The following is a 15,372-nucleotide window of genomic DNA, read 5'->3' on the forward strand; positions in this document are numbered from 1 at the left end:
TTCTGTGTGTGTTGTGTGGCGGGAGGTCTTGACTGTCCCAAGTGATGCCTCTGCCTACATCCCCTGAAACCTGATATGTATGTAGACAACACACATTATCAACTACCTCCTCCTCCTCTTCCTCTTCTCTGCCCTGTGGCTGCTAAGCCCCTCAGAGCTTTGGGGCATCCCTCCCTGCCTGAGCTACCCTCAATCAATTTAGCAAGTGTTCAAGACAAAACCAAGAAAAAGTGCAACACAGTTGGGATGCACGCTTCCGGGTGGCCCCGATGGTGGGATGGTGCTTGGATCTGGATTGTCTCCGTTCTCAAGAAGTTGGAGAATTATCAGTCACATTTGTTAGATGGGGGAATATGATACCCCCAAATCACCTTCACCTCGCCAGGCACTTTGGAGGGAGCAGCAAGGTTTGCCCTCCTGCCCCTTTTCCAAACTCCCCTCTCCCACTTCAGTCTGTTCCTCCCACTCACCACTGGGACTCTTGGGACTCCATGGAGCTGCTGGGCACCAAGGCTCAGTTCCTGTTCCCAGTCTCGGAGATGCCTCACTGAGTCACCTCAGTAGACCTGCAAAGCAGGCTGGGAGAAGTGCTGGGACTCTGGCAGCACGGAAGAAGCAGCAATCCCATGTAACAGGGGTAGGCGTTCAGCCTGCACCCAGACCCCCTGCTGCTTTCCCCCTTCCCACTCTGCACAGCTACAGAGTGAGTACGGCTGCCAGGGAGCCACTTCCTCCTCACTGGTGGACATCTTGGTGAGAGGTGGCATGAAAAATTGGGGTAGGAGGAAGAGCTCATGACCTCGCTTGCCCCCTCCCCTGCTTTGCCTTTGCATAGTGGGAGTAAAGTATTATTCTGATTTAATAATTTTTGGACACTCACTTTGCATAGGTGGAAAGGATGACAGAACATAGAATCCAGTGGAGAATGGATTGGGATACCTACTCTTTCTGAACTTATACATCCGTAGGTCAAAAATAACATGAAACCAGGCTGTCAAGAGGAAGGAACAATTATGGGAAGAAGGGCAGAAGAGTAAAAAGCAACACAGCATGTGCTGTCTACTGTCAAAGAAAGGGGAAAGAAAAGCAGGAGATAGAATTTGTCTTCTACCACTTATGGGAAAATCACTCTGAATATGTCTCCACTGCAGCTAAGCCCCCACAGTTGGTCTGTGCCAAACTGAGTGGGGCTTACAGGGCTTGGGCTATAGAGCGATCAAATTCTGGGGTAGATGTTGGGCCTGAATTCTAGGGGCTCGTCTAGACTACATCCCTGTTTTGAAAGAGGGATGTAAATGAGCCCGATCGAAAGTGCAAATGAAATGTGGATTTAAATAAAGTGAAACCGTAGTCTAGACGCGATTCTTTTGAGAAAAAAAACAACCTTTTTCAAAAGATCCCATATTCCTGAAAAAATGAGGAGTACGGGATCTTTCGAAAAAGGGAGGTTTTTCTTGAAAGAACCGTATCTAGACTGAGGCTTCACTTTGGAAATACCCTTTTTTGAAACAGCGATCAGATGCGAATATGCAAATGAAGCATAGGGTATCAAAATCTGTACTTCATTTGCACTTTCAAAAGAGGGATGTAGTCTAGATGAGCCCTAGGAGCCTGAACAACTACACTGCAGTTTAATGGCCCCATTAGTGCACATCAACTGCCATGGACCAGCAGTGGGAGGAGGTGTTTAATTGCAGTGTATTCAGACCCTCTAACACCTCACTTGGCTGGCTTACATGGATCAAAAATCCTAATCTAGTACATAATAATATATAATAATAAAATAATAATGATTATAATTAATAATAATAGTAGTAGTAATAATTAGTAAATAAATTGAGTTTATATTTTAACATATGTGTTTTGTTGTTGTTACCTTAAGCTACCATGTTTCTTGAACACTGGAAACGTTTACAGATGAGACTAGGTTACTTCTGGGATCTCACTGGCTTGGAGGATGAAGAAGTAAGTTTCCTTTCCATGTATTTAACATTTTAAACCTGAAAATGTACAGTAATAATTAGGAAGGAGGTTTCTTATTATATATATAATTCATAGGGGCACAATTCAAGTTCTCTTTTTTAAAATGATTGTAACTGATTTTATTTTGAGTGTCAAGATATCTTTAGAGAAATGTTTGCACATTTATTACTGTCTTCCGTGTTCAGGCTCACTTTTAATAATTAATGTAGAAGATTATATCGTAACATGAATGGCAGTTCATTCTTAATTTTAAATTTCCATCTTCATTTATATAGGGTTCAGTAGTAGAGTGATGACAGATCTCTCCTTTTAGAATATTCCATTCAATTTCTGCTTTATAATGGATAACATAAATGCTGAGTGCAGAGGATTGTAACATATCACAGTAGCATACCTAATCTCTACATCTTGATCTGGGCTGCCTGATTGAAACCAGGGATGGAAAATCCTAAGCTGAAAGTACTGAGAGGTTAGACTGGTTGACACTTGCTGTTGCAGAAGTAAGACACGTATCCACCACAGCCCTGAATTTGTTTTCCACGACAAATACTGTATGTGAAGAGTAGCACTGGTTGGAATTTTGTTTTCCTTTCATGGTGAATATTTATGTACATGTTCATTCTTGTGCAGGTTTTCAATGGACCTTTCATGGGTCAGGCACTCACTGTTATGGGCACCTCCTGCTGGTCACTAAGTATATGTCGACACAGCAGTGTTATTTTGGAATAACAGACATTATTCCGAAATAACAAGTCTGTGTCTACACTACAAGCAGTTATTTTGACATTATGTCAAAATAATGTTGAGCTGGAGGACTTCTTACTCTGACTCCTGTAACCTTGCTTGTATGAGGAGTAAGGGAAGTGAAAAGAAGTGTGCTCTTTCTCAGACTTCCTACTGTGTAGACAGCACCAAATGCTGAAATGAGCTATTTTGATTTCAGCTACGCAGTTGACATAGCTGAAGTTGCATAGTTTATTTCGGCTTTCACCCTGCTGTGTAGATGTGCCCTCAGAGAATTAGCATTTCAGCCCTGGAGCTCCCGCTTTCTGCTAGTGTCTCGCCTGCTGTTACCTGTTAATGTCTCCACCACTTCATGGTAGGACCCAGAGCAAGTGTCTTCCTCTCCAGAGAATCCCCAGTCCACTATGTTCACTTTGCCTCAGTGACCTGCTGCCAGGCATCATGTAGCCCTTTACTTCAGGGGCAAACTGCAGTCTGAAATTGCCACTCAACATTGGCAAGGGGAAATGGACTTGCTGTCTTCTACTGCCCTGGCTACCTCCCTGCAGTCCTAGTAGCTTCAGGCCCTGCAACTTGGGAGTGAAGTCAGCAGAGCTACGCAACTCTTCTTTATAAATAAAATTATTCGTCTACCTACTTCTATTAAGATTTTGGAGATCAAAGTGTGCTAGCATGTAACAGTGAGAGCCACTACTTCATGACTAGGCACTCCAGGCTCACATGACTGTCAGCTGCTGGACTTGGGCATAAGTTTCCTTATAAGCTTTGGGGCCTGCTGAATGACAGATGGAAAAGATGTAACCAAGTATGATAGAAATGGAGATCACGCTGTTCAAAATTATAGAGTAGCTGCACACATGTAGTTCCCTGGCATTTGTCATTCAGGCTTCATTCACTCCAGTCAGTTACTTAATGTGTGAAGCAAGTTGAAGATGTTATACAATTTCTAAGTATTTTCAGATAAAAGGATAAGGGAAGACATTGGCTAAAATCCAGCCTTGGTGAACTGCTTGTTTTAGGATTTAAAAATCCAGTTACACGATTTGTGTTTTGCTTTATCTGCAAAAGGTCATTGCACTCTGCAGGGATTGTCAGTGAACTAAGCCATGAATTGTGGATTGTGGCTGGGTTTAGTGGAAAACAAGCCATTTCAGTAAAAGAGTTGTATGAACAGGCTGCTTTTGAAGATCATTTTCTGTCTCTGAATTTGGATGTTTCTGGGAGTCAGGCTCCTTCAAATGAGGAGAAGTGCCAGCCAGAAAGCCTCTGATAGTTATTGCAAGTCTTTGTACCCCAGTTTTTTTTTAGTTTCCCCCCTCATCCTGATCCTAAATCTAGGCTACCTTGACTTATTGCCCATCATACCTGAGATTGGGGATATCAAACTCTGGGGGAAGGAGCTGGAAATAGGAAAGACAAAGAAAATGGTAATGGAAAAATTGCCAAAGCCGCAAACACTGTCCATACAACGAGTAATGAAGCAATCAGAGGAAGGTTAAGTAGCTCTGGTCCAAACCTTCTCCCGATCAACAAAATACCCATGTCCCACCGCTGGACACTCTCTAATGTCAGCTACCGTAACCAAACTGGCCCCGGTGGCTTTGCTTGTGTCTTTTTTGGGAACGCTGTTGAAGCTGCCCAGGGTCAGTTTTGCTGGGCCCCCAGCTGAGTCAGAAGCAGATGTAGACTGGAGGCGGGTCTGACTAGCATGGAAACATGGAAACATAGGCATAGTTAGAGCAGGAGCAAGGACAAATGGGGCAGAAACAGGAACCAACTGGAGCAAAAGCAGGAGCAAGGGCAGGCTGTTAGCAATTCCTCTATCTAGGCAGCGGTGTTGAATAGAAGGGAGAGGCTGCTTCCTTTAGGAGCCTATATACCTGATTTGGGTGACTTGGCTGGGGCCTGCCCTGTGAATTAGCTACTCCTTGACTGAATGGTATGGGGCCTATCCCCAGTCCAGTGAGTTATTACCTTTGATGACTTGTCACACTCTCTGGCTCAGGGCTGACTCATCAAGCTTAAGCAGGCTCAGGTTTAAGGGTAACTCAGGTTTAGGCCGGTTCAGAAGTATGGGACAATGCTGATATTCAGTATATTGGTAATGAAGCAAAACTTTTTGCATAGTGGAGAGGTGGCTGATGCATAGTGGGTAGCCCAGTACTCTTATTTTATATGGCAGGAGGCTATTTTGTGTCAGCTCATTGAAGAACTATGCACTGGTGAGTGGGAGGAGATAATGTGACTTCTGCTAGAATCTCAGATAATCTAGAAGAAATGACTTTGTCTGGAACACTCCATGTGCTCTTTAGGCAACCATGCCAATATAAAGTGAGACGGAAAGTACAGCTTTGTGTATTGTGCCAGGTACATATCCTCAGATCAAAGACCTTTCATGCTTAAGCTGTGATATTTACCAGTCGGGTGTACAACTGGCTGGGGGAGAATTAGTTTTCTGCTTGTTAGAGCACAAGACTGAGAGCAAGGACAGCACATCTCTACTCTTTGCTCTGCTACAGACTTGAGTAAGCAAGCCACTTAATTTCCCTGAATCTCAGTTTCTTCGGCTGTGAAATGGTGATAATGCCATAATCTTACAGGCTTAACTCATGACTTGCAAAGCACCGTGAAGTCAATAAGTGGAAAGAGTTATGCAGAACTTTAAGTGGAAATGTTTTGTGGCCTGTAATGTAACAAATCCTTTCACTTGTCTCAAATGCAAAATGCTTCACAGGTCTCAGTCTCGGTTACAGACATCTTCTCTTACCGTTCTTTTGTCTGCTATTGGCATTTTCCATGAACATGCAGAAGATGGCACAGTTTCTGTTGGACCTTTAGACATCAGTTTTATGAAGGAGTTTGTTACATGTCACCTCTGCTCTTAAAACAGACCATGATGTCCCACTAGACAAAAGTGGTCCTTAAGTATGCTGATGAAGCTCTTACAGAATTAGAGGGTACAGGAATTATGGAAAACCAAGACTTAGATCAGGTCAAGCCTGAGGTGGCAGCAGAGGAGGATGCAAGATTAGGGGGTAAACTGAGATGGAATGGGAACATGGAGAAGTCAGAGATTGTGGTGTTTTAAGAAAGAGCCAGGAAAAAGAAGTCTAAACAAGCCAGTTTTAATGTATCTTGAGTATCTGTTATGAAATGAGGCAGGCAGGGTAATAACCATAAAAGCCTTGACAGTTGAGAGATACGGAATGAGGTTTACACTGAAGTGTGTGTTTTTGTTCTGCCTCACTGGGGCTTTGATTTTCTGTGAAATAATGTTTCTTTAGACACACTGGGCTAGATTAATCTGTGGTGCACCCTCTATGACTTCACTAGAGTTACACCAGAGAAAAAGGTCATCTTTTTTTAAGTATCTTGGCAATAAAAGTCTGAGAAAGAAATCTCTGCAAGGCCTGAATGTTGAGCTGCAGCTGGCAACTGCACAAATTTATCAATGATTTGTACTGTCTGTACACCCAAAGTCTACAAACATAATAGATAATATTGGGCACTGGATGAAAATTGTTGATAATTGACTTGAAAAAATAGAAACTTGAAAAAGCAAGTACAAATCTTGCAAATAATAAATAAATACAGCATGACCACATTTGATATTTAGGCACCAAGCTCCCACTGAACTGTAAGGGTTTATATACCTTTCAAAATCAGGCCCTAAACTCATATATAACTCTGAAAGGTGTCCTTAATATTCATAGGATTGCCAGGTGTCTGGTATTGAATTGGACAGTACGGTATTTTCATCTCCTGTATGGTAAAAAAATCAGAAAATACCGGACACCTAAAATGTCCGGTATTTTCTGATTTTTTTCCTGGCCAGAAGGCGAAAATCCCGAGTGCTTACCGGGTTCCACAGGAGAGCTGTCCAGCCCTGCGCAGGGAGGCAAGATGGCAGGCAGCCACTGGCAGTCTGTTAAGGCCAAAAAGCCTCAAAAGCAAAGCATTTCTTAAAGGGGCCATGCCATGGGTGGGGTTTTTTTTGTTTGTTTGTTTTTTTCAGAAACCATCTGCATCCCAAAATTTTCAGCTTCCTACAGGCTTGTCAAACAGTTTTCAATTTTGTTATGTAATAGCCAATAAAGCAAATGAGAGGACAGTGCTAGAGCAGCACAATTGAAAGCTAGAGATAAATTTTTCTTAAACCCCACAATCAGAGAAATTCATTTAACATGGTGGAAACACAAAGAATGCCTTAGCCTAGTAAATCAGAGAGTTATGTTTCATCTTCCAAAATAACTTCAGCACTGTCTATTTAATTGAAGCTGTCTTTAATGCAACAGAATTCCTTCCAAAAAGAAGGTGGATTTTGCCATGCCAGAGAACAAGTAAAACAAATATACATTGGTCAGTTGCTTCTGTATTTTCTGTATTTGTGAGTAGGTAGCGAAAGGCCTCTTTCTAAAGATTCTTGGAATTAAGGCTATCATCTTACACGAATCTTTGAAAATTTTCACCTAGGGATATGTGCTTCTTTTTTTGTTGTTTTGGGAATGAGACAGACCTTACTATGCAAATAATCCCAGTTAAGGTGATTTTCAACATGACTGGAAACATTATTTTTTTTAAAACCAGACGTTTAGAAGCAACAGTAGAATTCTGCAGAATTGGGTGAATTCATAGCAAATTTCCAAACTACATGTCCAAAATGAAGAATCCTGATTTTTGTTCAAACAATATGTTTTTTTCCTTGTCTAAGTCAGGTTGATTCCTCACAGAGGTAAATCTATTTGACTACCTGTGTTGAAAACAATACTTTTACTCACAATTCAAAGTTAAGACCCTATCCTCTCCTTTATGTCAAACTAGCTGGACTTACCCGGCATTGCCCGGGAAACCGGAGGAACAAAATTTAGAAAAACAGAATCTGGTCCTCACAGCCTCCAGCCATACTGCAGCTACTAGTGCCTGACATCTGGCCATCATGGTAGACCCCCATACTTTTCTACTGCTGCATAAAGCAAAATCTCGGACTCAAAAAAGAGGCATTGCAATGTTGAGAATCAGAGCTATCTGACTTGACAAACTTAGATACAAAAGTCACAATAGAAACTGTCTCTGTTTTCTTCCCATGTCATGAGTCTTGGAGCCATTAAAAGCACAGTGGAAGGGAGAGCCCTCAAATCACCATGGCTTGTTTCCCCAGCATTGCTGGAAGCATATGGAGGCCCCTCTTCAATAGTGCAATGTTTTGCTTCCTATCAGATGGTTTTTTTGCTAATTATGCTTGTAGAAGCTAATGGTTTTTTGGTAGTGAAGTAGGGAGATAGGCATGCTGGGTCTGCAAATTCTCATCCAAGAGCTGAGTATAGGGATGCCTTAATTAATGGGACTGGCCCTACTGAATCTGAGAGATTTCAGGGTGACACCTCAAACTCTTCTCCCATCTTTTTTGATGAAACTATGAATCAACTACCTGAGCCTGCTAGTACCTCTATAGTCCCTCCTCCAGCACCGCCCCCTTGACCAGTTGCCCCTCCCATGGACTGCATCTCTCCCCCCCAGGATCACCCAGTATCTAATCCAGGACCAGTGCCCAGATTTGAGGGATCCCTCCCCCCCACCTTGGATTAATTTCTCACCTACCCAGCATCATCCAGTGCTGCCCCTTGGGCCAGTGCCCCTCAAAGGAGACCCCACCCCTGCCATGGTCTTCATTTCTCACTCACTCCCTGCAGGATTGTCCAGCCCCCATGTCCTTCATCCCCCTACAATCCTAACCTCCCCCCACTGGCTCCCAATGGTCCAGCCCACCCCCCAATGATCCAGCCCCCCAATCCTGTCCTACCCCTACTCACCCCCAATGGTCCAGCCCCCCCAGACCAGTCCACTCCCCATTCATTCACTCCTCCCCTCCCCTCTCTCACCTCTGGATCCCTGATGTGCCTCCTTCCTGACATTTTTTTCAAAGTGGCAGCTGAGCGGTAACACCAGCCCCACCCCCTCTGCCTAGAGTGAGCCTCGGCAGCAACCCGCCCACCCATTGGTCAGCTGGCGGGCCCCAAGCCAATTGCAGTATTGAAAAGGGGCCTCCATATGCTTCCAAAAATGGTGGGGAAGCCACTTCTCCCCACACTGCCAAGCTCCAGGGAGAGGCGTCGGTCTCTCATCACTTCCCTTTACAGTTCCTTAAAACCTTCTCCTGGAGGAAAGGTTATCCCATGCAAAGTCTGGTTGTGGTAGGTCTTATAGTGTCCAAGTTGTTAGAGCACAAACATACAAACATTCTCCTTTATATAATAGGTAAAGTTCCTTGCCTTTCCTTGGCACTGCTTATGTAAACTTTCTATACCACTTCCTGGGAGATTCTCCTCATCTTGCCCTTTGCTAGCTTGTTTAGGATATTTTTCCTTCTGAGAAGTCTTCAGCTTCTGCACTCAAAATGGAGTCTGATTAGCAAGTCCACAACTAATGCAGGTCAGAACTGATTTGGCTGATGAATAACAAGCAGGCTTCATGGATGCTTGAAGACTCAGAAATAAGTGCTCTGCTCACAGATTTTTGCTCTCTGTTTTTTTAGGAAAACTTAACTCAATCTTTTCTGATCTAGTTTTTACAGGATAAACTAAAACAACAACAAATGGTCTGCAATTTCTCTCATGGCGTCACTGCTTCTACAGTTGCTCTCTCCCAATGACTCTCTGTGTTTTGAATTATGTTTTCTGGATGGATTAGCTTACATTTTCCTCCTGCTGACTTTCTTTTTTGTTATTTTCTGCCCTTGTTTCTAAGTTCTTTAGGTTCCCTTTTATTATTTTTCGATCTTCCTGGGTGTTCACAATTCCTCCCAATAGATCATCTGTGAAACATCTGCACATTTAATTATCTTGCGGTTAACCCCTTCCTGCAGCTTATTAATACTTATTTAATGAATCTGAAGCCAGCCTTGATTCTTGCTGTATCCCGTCTAGACAAGTTGCTCCAACTGACTATTTTGTCCTTTAACATTACGTTTAATCACACTGTGTTTAAATTAAGGAGGACGTGATTTTATTAGGGCAGTTGGGAGAGGAAATGTGAAAAACACTTTTATCATTCAGGGCTTAGGCAAAACTATTTTGCTAGTTGCTGCTTCTAAATTGAATTTAAAGGCACACTTCACGCACATTTTCACTTGTAGAATAGAGAAACCAAGGCATATATCTCATTTATTAGTCAGGAAAGATATATGGTTGCACATTTTTCCATGTCACATTAGTTTCTGGGGATGCTGGTCTGCAGAGTAGTAAGGAGGCTTCTGGTGACAGAGGTGCTAGAAGTAAGAGTACTGGGGGTGCCACTGCACCTACTGGCTTGAAGGGATTTCCATCATATACAGGATTTACAGTTCAGTTCAGTGGCTCTCAGCACCCCTCTTATGCAAATTGTTCCAGCACTGTTGTCTGATGCAGCAGTAATTCCTAACTCCACACTAGCTGTTTCACCTGCAACAACCATCTAATTTGCTCCCCTCTCCTTTTCTTTATTACTTTTCCATCATGAGTGTTTCTTGGCTTGTCCATGGGTGAGTTGCCCAAAGTTCTCAGATCAGTTTGCTCTCCTTTTGCTATTCTTGTCTCTTTGAGGTGCTGCTATTCAAGATGAGTATGTAAGTGCAAGTGGAGATCAAACAGGCTCTGTGTATACATGTCTGAAGCACTTAAATAATCTCTGTCTCACCAAAAGCCTCATGAGTATTCATTCTTATGTCTCCTGGGATCTGGAGGAAGAGGTTCATTTCCCCTCACTTCCATTGGTAAAATAAATAAACTTTGACACCAGAAGCTACCCGACTGAGGTGAATGGGAGGAGTCCACATCTCCCAGAGTTATTGTTTCAAGCTCTGTCTGCAGTGAATTCATCACAGCATTGCTATGCCCACGGTTCATGTTTGAAGAGTTTTCTTCGCAGCTGCAACCTTTTTTCATGTAAAATGTGATATGTGAGTGGCGGAGCTGTGAATTGAGTGCAAGTGCCACTCTTTGAGCCCTATCCATTGGTCCACAGTCCAAAAACCAGCCACAAGGAAACTGGACAGTGCATATAAGTTAAGAATGATTTTTCTTAATGGGCCAGATTCTGCCCTCTCTCCTCCTGATGGGCCTGATTCTCCTTTATATTCAGACACAAAGGGTATGTCTACACTACCACCCTAATTCGAACTAGGGTGGTAATGTAGGCATACCGCACTTGCAAATGAAGCCCGGGATTTGAATTTCCCGGGCTTCATTTGCATAAGCCGGCCGGCGCCATTTTTAAATGCCAGCTTGTTCGAACCCCGTGCCACGCGGCTACACGCGGCACGGGCTAGATAGTTCGAACTAGCAAGCCATTCCGAACTATCTGTACGCCTCGTGGAACATACCCAAAAGGGTCTTAAAATTGGCCTAATTTGCATTCACACTTGCTTTATGATCCCTTTTTACTGCCAGAATGGTATATATTTCTCTACAATTTCTCCCATTAAAACCTATAGGAATATTCCTGCCTTAATATACTCTTCAACAAGAGGAAGGATATTGGATTCTACAGCTCTGCCACTAATACTTTCTGATGTTATTTAAGTCAATGGCAGCCAGTGTTGACTGCCCTAGTTTTGCCTATAAAAATGAAACAAGATATTTTTATACTTGTGCTGTTGGTTTTGTGGGGGGCCCAAAACACTTTATTCTTGCAGTTTCACATGGGGCTTTTAGTTTAGCTGCTTGGCTTTATATATCAATGACACTGTACTCGTTCTCACATGCACATGGAATTACATGAGTAAGACCAGACTATGGTAAATTCATGCCAATAAAAACTTTATTCCACACTCCTCCTCAGTAGAATATGTGATGATGTGGTGTAGGATAATGTTTCATTAATGGGAATTTGGGATGACCTTACTTTATTTGCAGGTATCTCTGTGTGTGTGTATCTGTCCATCTTCAAGGTAGATTAGTAATTTGTAGCAATACATTTGACAAATTAAATTAGTATTGCTTTTTGTGACTGGTCCATTAATAGAGGCCATTGTAATAAGATGGTTGGGGGTGTGTGGCCTAAACTTCAAAGTGTCACATTTCTAGTCTCTTTTCCCAAAAAGGGAGATGTAAAGGGATCTGCCCTTGGCCCGGCTCCTGCCTGCCTCAGGGCCTAGCTCTCAATTGGGATATAATGGGGGAGGGGCTAGGCACATGCTCTCCAATGGGGACCATGTGGGAAGCAATACCAGCTGAGTCCACCACACAGATGATCCACATTTGCTGCCCTGGCCATTTCTTACTTGTACTGTTTTTTCGACTGCTTTCAACATCTATTCAGCAATAAGCCCGGGTACCTTAAAATCATGCACAATCATAGAACTTGAAAGGGCAGAAAAATATAATGTCATGAATATCTGAAACTTCAAAAAACCCTGTAATTAGCCTTTCTTCAGATGATGTCCCATTGTGATGGGGTATCTGCATTTCACTGGCCCTTTAAGTGTTAAAACCCAGCCCTGGGAGAGAGTGGTGGAGCCAGCAGATAAGGCAGAAGAGCCAATTGGGGCCCAGCTGGGGCTGTATGAATGAGGGTTCTTGGAGGGGTGGAGACAGACCCACTCTTGATCCAGCTATGAATCAGGAGGGTCCTAACTGCTAGGGAAGCTAGAGTAGGGCTGGGGAAAGGCAAGCAGAGCTGCGGAAGCTCTGGCCAGGCACGCTCCCAGGCTGCAGGGCCTGAAGCAAGGTCTGGGGGATACCGGAGCTGTCGGGAGGCGGCAAGGGCAGTAGAAGGCAGTGGGTCCACACCCCTTACCAATGATGAGTGGCCATTTCAGACTGCAGTTTGCCCCTTAGGCAGGGGTCAGATGGCAACTGGCAGTGGGTCACTGAGGCAAGGTGGGCATAGGGGATTGGAGGTTCCCTGAGAAGGAGGACCCCAAACTGTGGGGGCACTGCGGCAGGGCAGTATGCTGAGGGGAGGATGCCAAGGTTGGGGAGGGATGTGAGTTCTAACGCAAGGTGGTGGAGTCATTAACAGGTAACAGCAGACGAGACACCGACAAGGGGATGCTCCAGCACTGAAGAGCTAATTCCCCAGTGACCAGCAAGAGGCGCTGTGACAGTGAGTCATGCTGTGTGACACCCATATAAAAAATCCAGTGTCTTCTGATTTACCAGGACTAAAAAAAAAATGCCCTATTACCATGAGATGGGGATTCCTAGCTCCGCAGAAGTGCCAAGTCCCCTTTTCACAACCTCTGGCTAGCAAGATAGGTATTTCGATATTTGTAACAAACGATTAATGTATCAGTCATTACGATTGCCCTGCTCATTGGGGGGATTACTGCAAGGGTAGGAAAGTGGCTGTTAAACACGTTAGCCTGTCTGTATAAGTGGTAACTTTAATTACAGTAGAAATAATTTGAAACTGAATATTCCAGACTATAGCTCTCAGGACTCCTGTGGCTGGTTCATTTCGAAACTTGAGATTCCAACTGCTAACATGTGACTATCAACACGGGCTGGATTTGAATTAATGGCCAAGAGGAAAAAGGCTCTGTAGCTTTATCACTTGCCCAAGTATTTCAGTCCACTGTGGTGATAGCACTTCTGAACAGCATGTTTTATTTTGCCTCATGGGATGCCCTTGTCAGAATCTTCTAATTTAAGGCCATGTTTTAAAAAATCAGCCAATCAGCTTACATCCCCAAATAAATGTGGGTGCAGTGTTGTGGGAGCAGACAGTGTCATGTAGGCATCTTACTGCTTGAATTGTAAACAAAGTAAAAATGCAATACTTTGAACCTGCAAATAAAATATGGGTACAGAATGAGATGTCTAGTTGAGAGCCCTTTAAAAATATCCTATACTATGTATATGCGCCCTGTATTTTGTTTTAACTTTCACTTTAGATTAGTGTTTGCTTTGGAAGGAGTTCGATAGGGTAGTTCCTTCCCGTTCCCACAGTGGCTTCTATTTTCTACCCTTCCATTTATGCTGTTAGTAATGTGTAGCATGAGGTTGTTATTCAAGTTGATTTTTTGTTTCTTCTTCAAATCAGATATAATTGTAAAAGAACTTTGGACTAGAAAGCCGGTAGGCCTTATTCTCGTGGTCCCTTTATATCATCCTGGCAGTTGTAGAAGTCCCTTAGAATTAATTGACATTCCACTGACAAATAAGCCATAACAAAAATTGAGAATCTTGCCCCAAACTTTTATTTTCACATCATCATTCCAAGAAATATAGGTGTTTGAGGCGCATCCTTCATTTGCAATAATGAAATTTCTCACAGTGCAGAGCAGCTGGGTTTTAATTCCCATTGTTCCAAGTTTCCATCTTCATTTGGGCGGCAGCTGGGTCTTCAGTGTTACCATTTGTGGAACTGCATCCCTCCAGGTGTCTGTCACACTCCCTGTCTGCTTGTATTCAAGGCCTTGGTGTGAGGCCTTTCAATTCATGCCTAGCATTTCCTTGACCGTTTTAACCTTCCTTCCTTATTGACCCCATGGAATTAGAGATTTGTCTTTCTCATTTTTATTTGATGCTATCATTGGCGCGGTGTTCTGGAGCTGTTTTAATTTATTTATTTCTGTTTGGGATCCCAGATGTGTTCATGATGGGTGCTTTATACAATTTTTTAATAAATCTCTTCCCAAAGCAAGGAGACATTCAAGAACAGTTCTGTTCCCTCTATAGTCCCTTCTCTTATTAGGGCAATTATCTGTGTGCCTTTTGATTTGTACAGAGGTTATTTCTTATTCTCATCTGTAGAGTGTAGTGGACAGCTCTTTATTTTATCTATGGGGCAAACCTTAGAGCCCTTTCTCAGGGAAAATTCCCACTGACGTCAATGAGGTTTTGCCTGAATAAGGACTCTAGGATTTGGCTCTTTGTTTTCAGGATGGGAATTCTCATTTTCCACTCTGAGCATTCATTTGGCCTCACAGTACCTTGGCTCACATGGTTTTCAATAAGTGTCTGGCAGCTGTACTGGCCTACCTCCAGCATCATGGGATTCATATTTATCCCTACATGGACATTTGGCGTTCCTCAAGTCATCAAAACTATTTCTAGCTTATTGTCCTACCTCTAAAAGTCTTCCCATTTTCACACAAAGAACTTGATTCTGAATCATGCTAGTTTTACAATGGTGTAACTCCGCTGACTTTAGTGCTGTTATTTCTGATTTACAGCAGTGTAAATGTCAGAATTAGACTAAAATCTCTAAATACTTAATATGCATCATTTAGTGTGAAGTACTTGTAAGTACACATGCACACACATGTGCTCATGCTTGTCTGTGTGTGCGCGCATGCGCGCGCGCGCACACACACACACACACACACACACACACACATATCGGAAGTGATAAGGGACAAGGAAGCTTTGCAAGATTACTATAAAGATATATTAGATTCTAACCCAGGTATGGAAGTGTGGAATGAGATACAGAAGCACTGAAAAGTTAAACAAGAACTACCAATATTTTAATAGGGGGGAAAAAAGAACATAAAGTACAGTACCACAAACTATTGTTGGGGCTCTGGAACTCAATCTTAACTTTAGCTTTTGTTTCTGGTGCCCACCCAGATCAGTAAGGGGTTCTGTCATTGCCTTTCTTATAACCTTGGGGAGCCTTAATGTTATGCTGCTAGGGCTCAGATACTTGATATCTATAGCCTGT

At 43.0% G+C, this 15,372-nt stretch overlaps 1 protein-coding gene across 2 annotated transcripts in view; it reads left to right on the plus strand.

Annotated features, from left to right (window-relative positions):
• Positions 1-15,372, plus strand: part of ANO2 (anoctamin 2) — a 264,010-nt gene that overhangs the window by 114,527 nt on the left and 134,111 nt on the right. For both annotated transcript variants that reach the window (XM_006128152.3, XM_075901649.1), the window contains one exon: positions 1,883-1,965. In XM_006128152.3, the coding sequence (XP_006128214.2) occupies positions 1,883-1,965 (83 nt within the window). The remainder of the gene's footprint in view (positions 1-1,882; positions 1,966-15,372) is intronic.

This window comes from Pelodiscus sinensis, chromosome 1 (genome assembly GCF_049634645.1).
Source record: "Pelodiscus sinensis isolate JC-2024 chromosome 1, ASM4963464v1, whole genome shotgun sequence".
Lineage (NCBI taxonomy): Eukaryota > Metazoa > Chordata > Testudines > Trionychidae > Pelodiscus > Pelodiscus sinensis.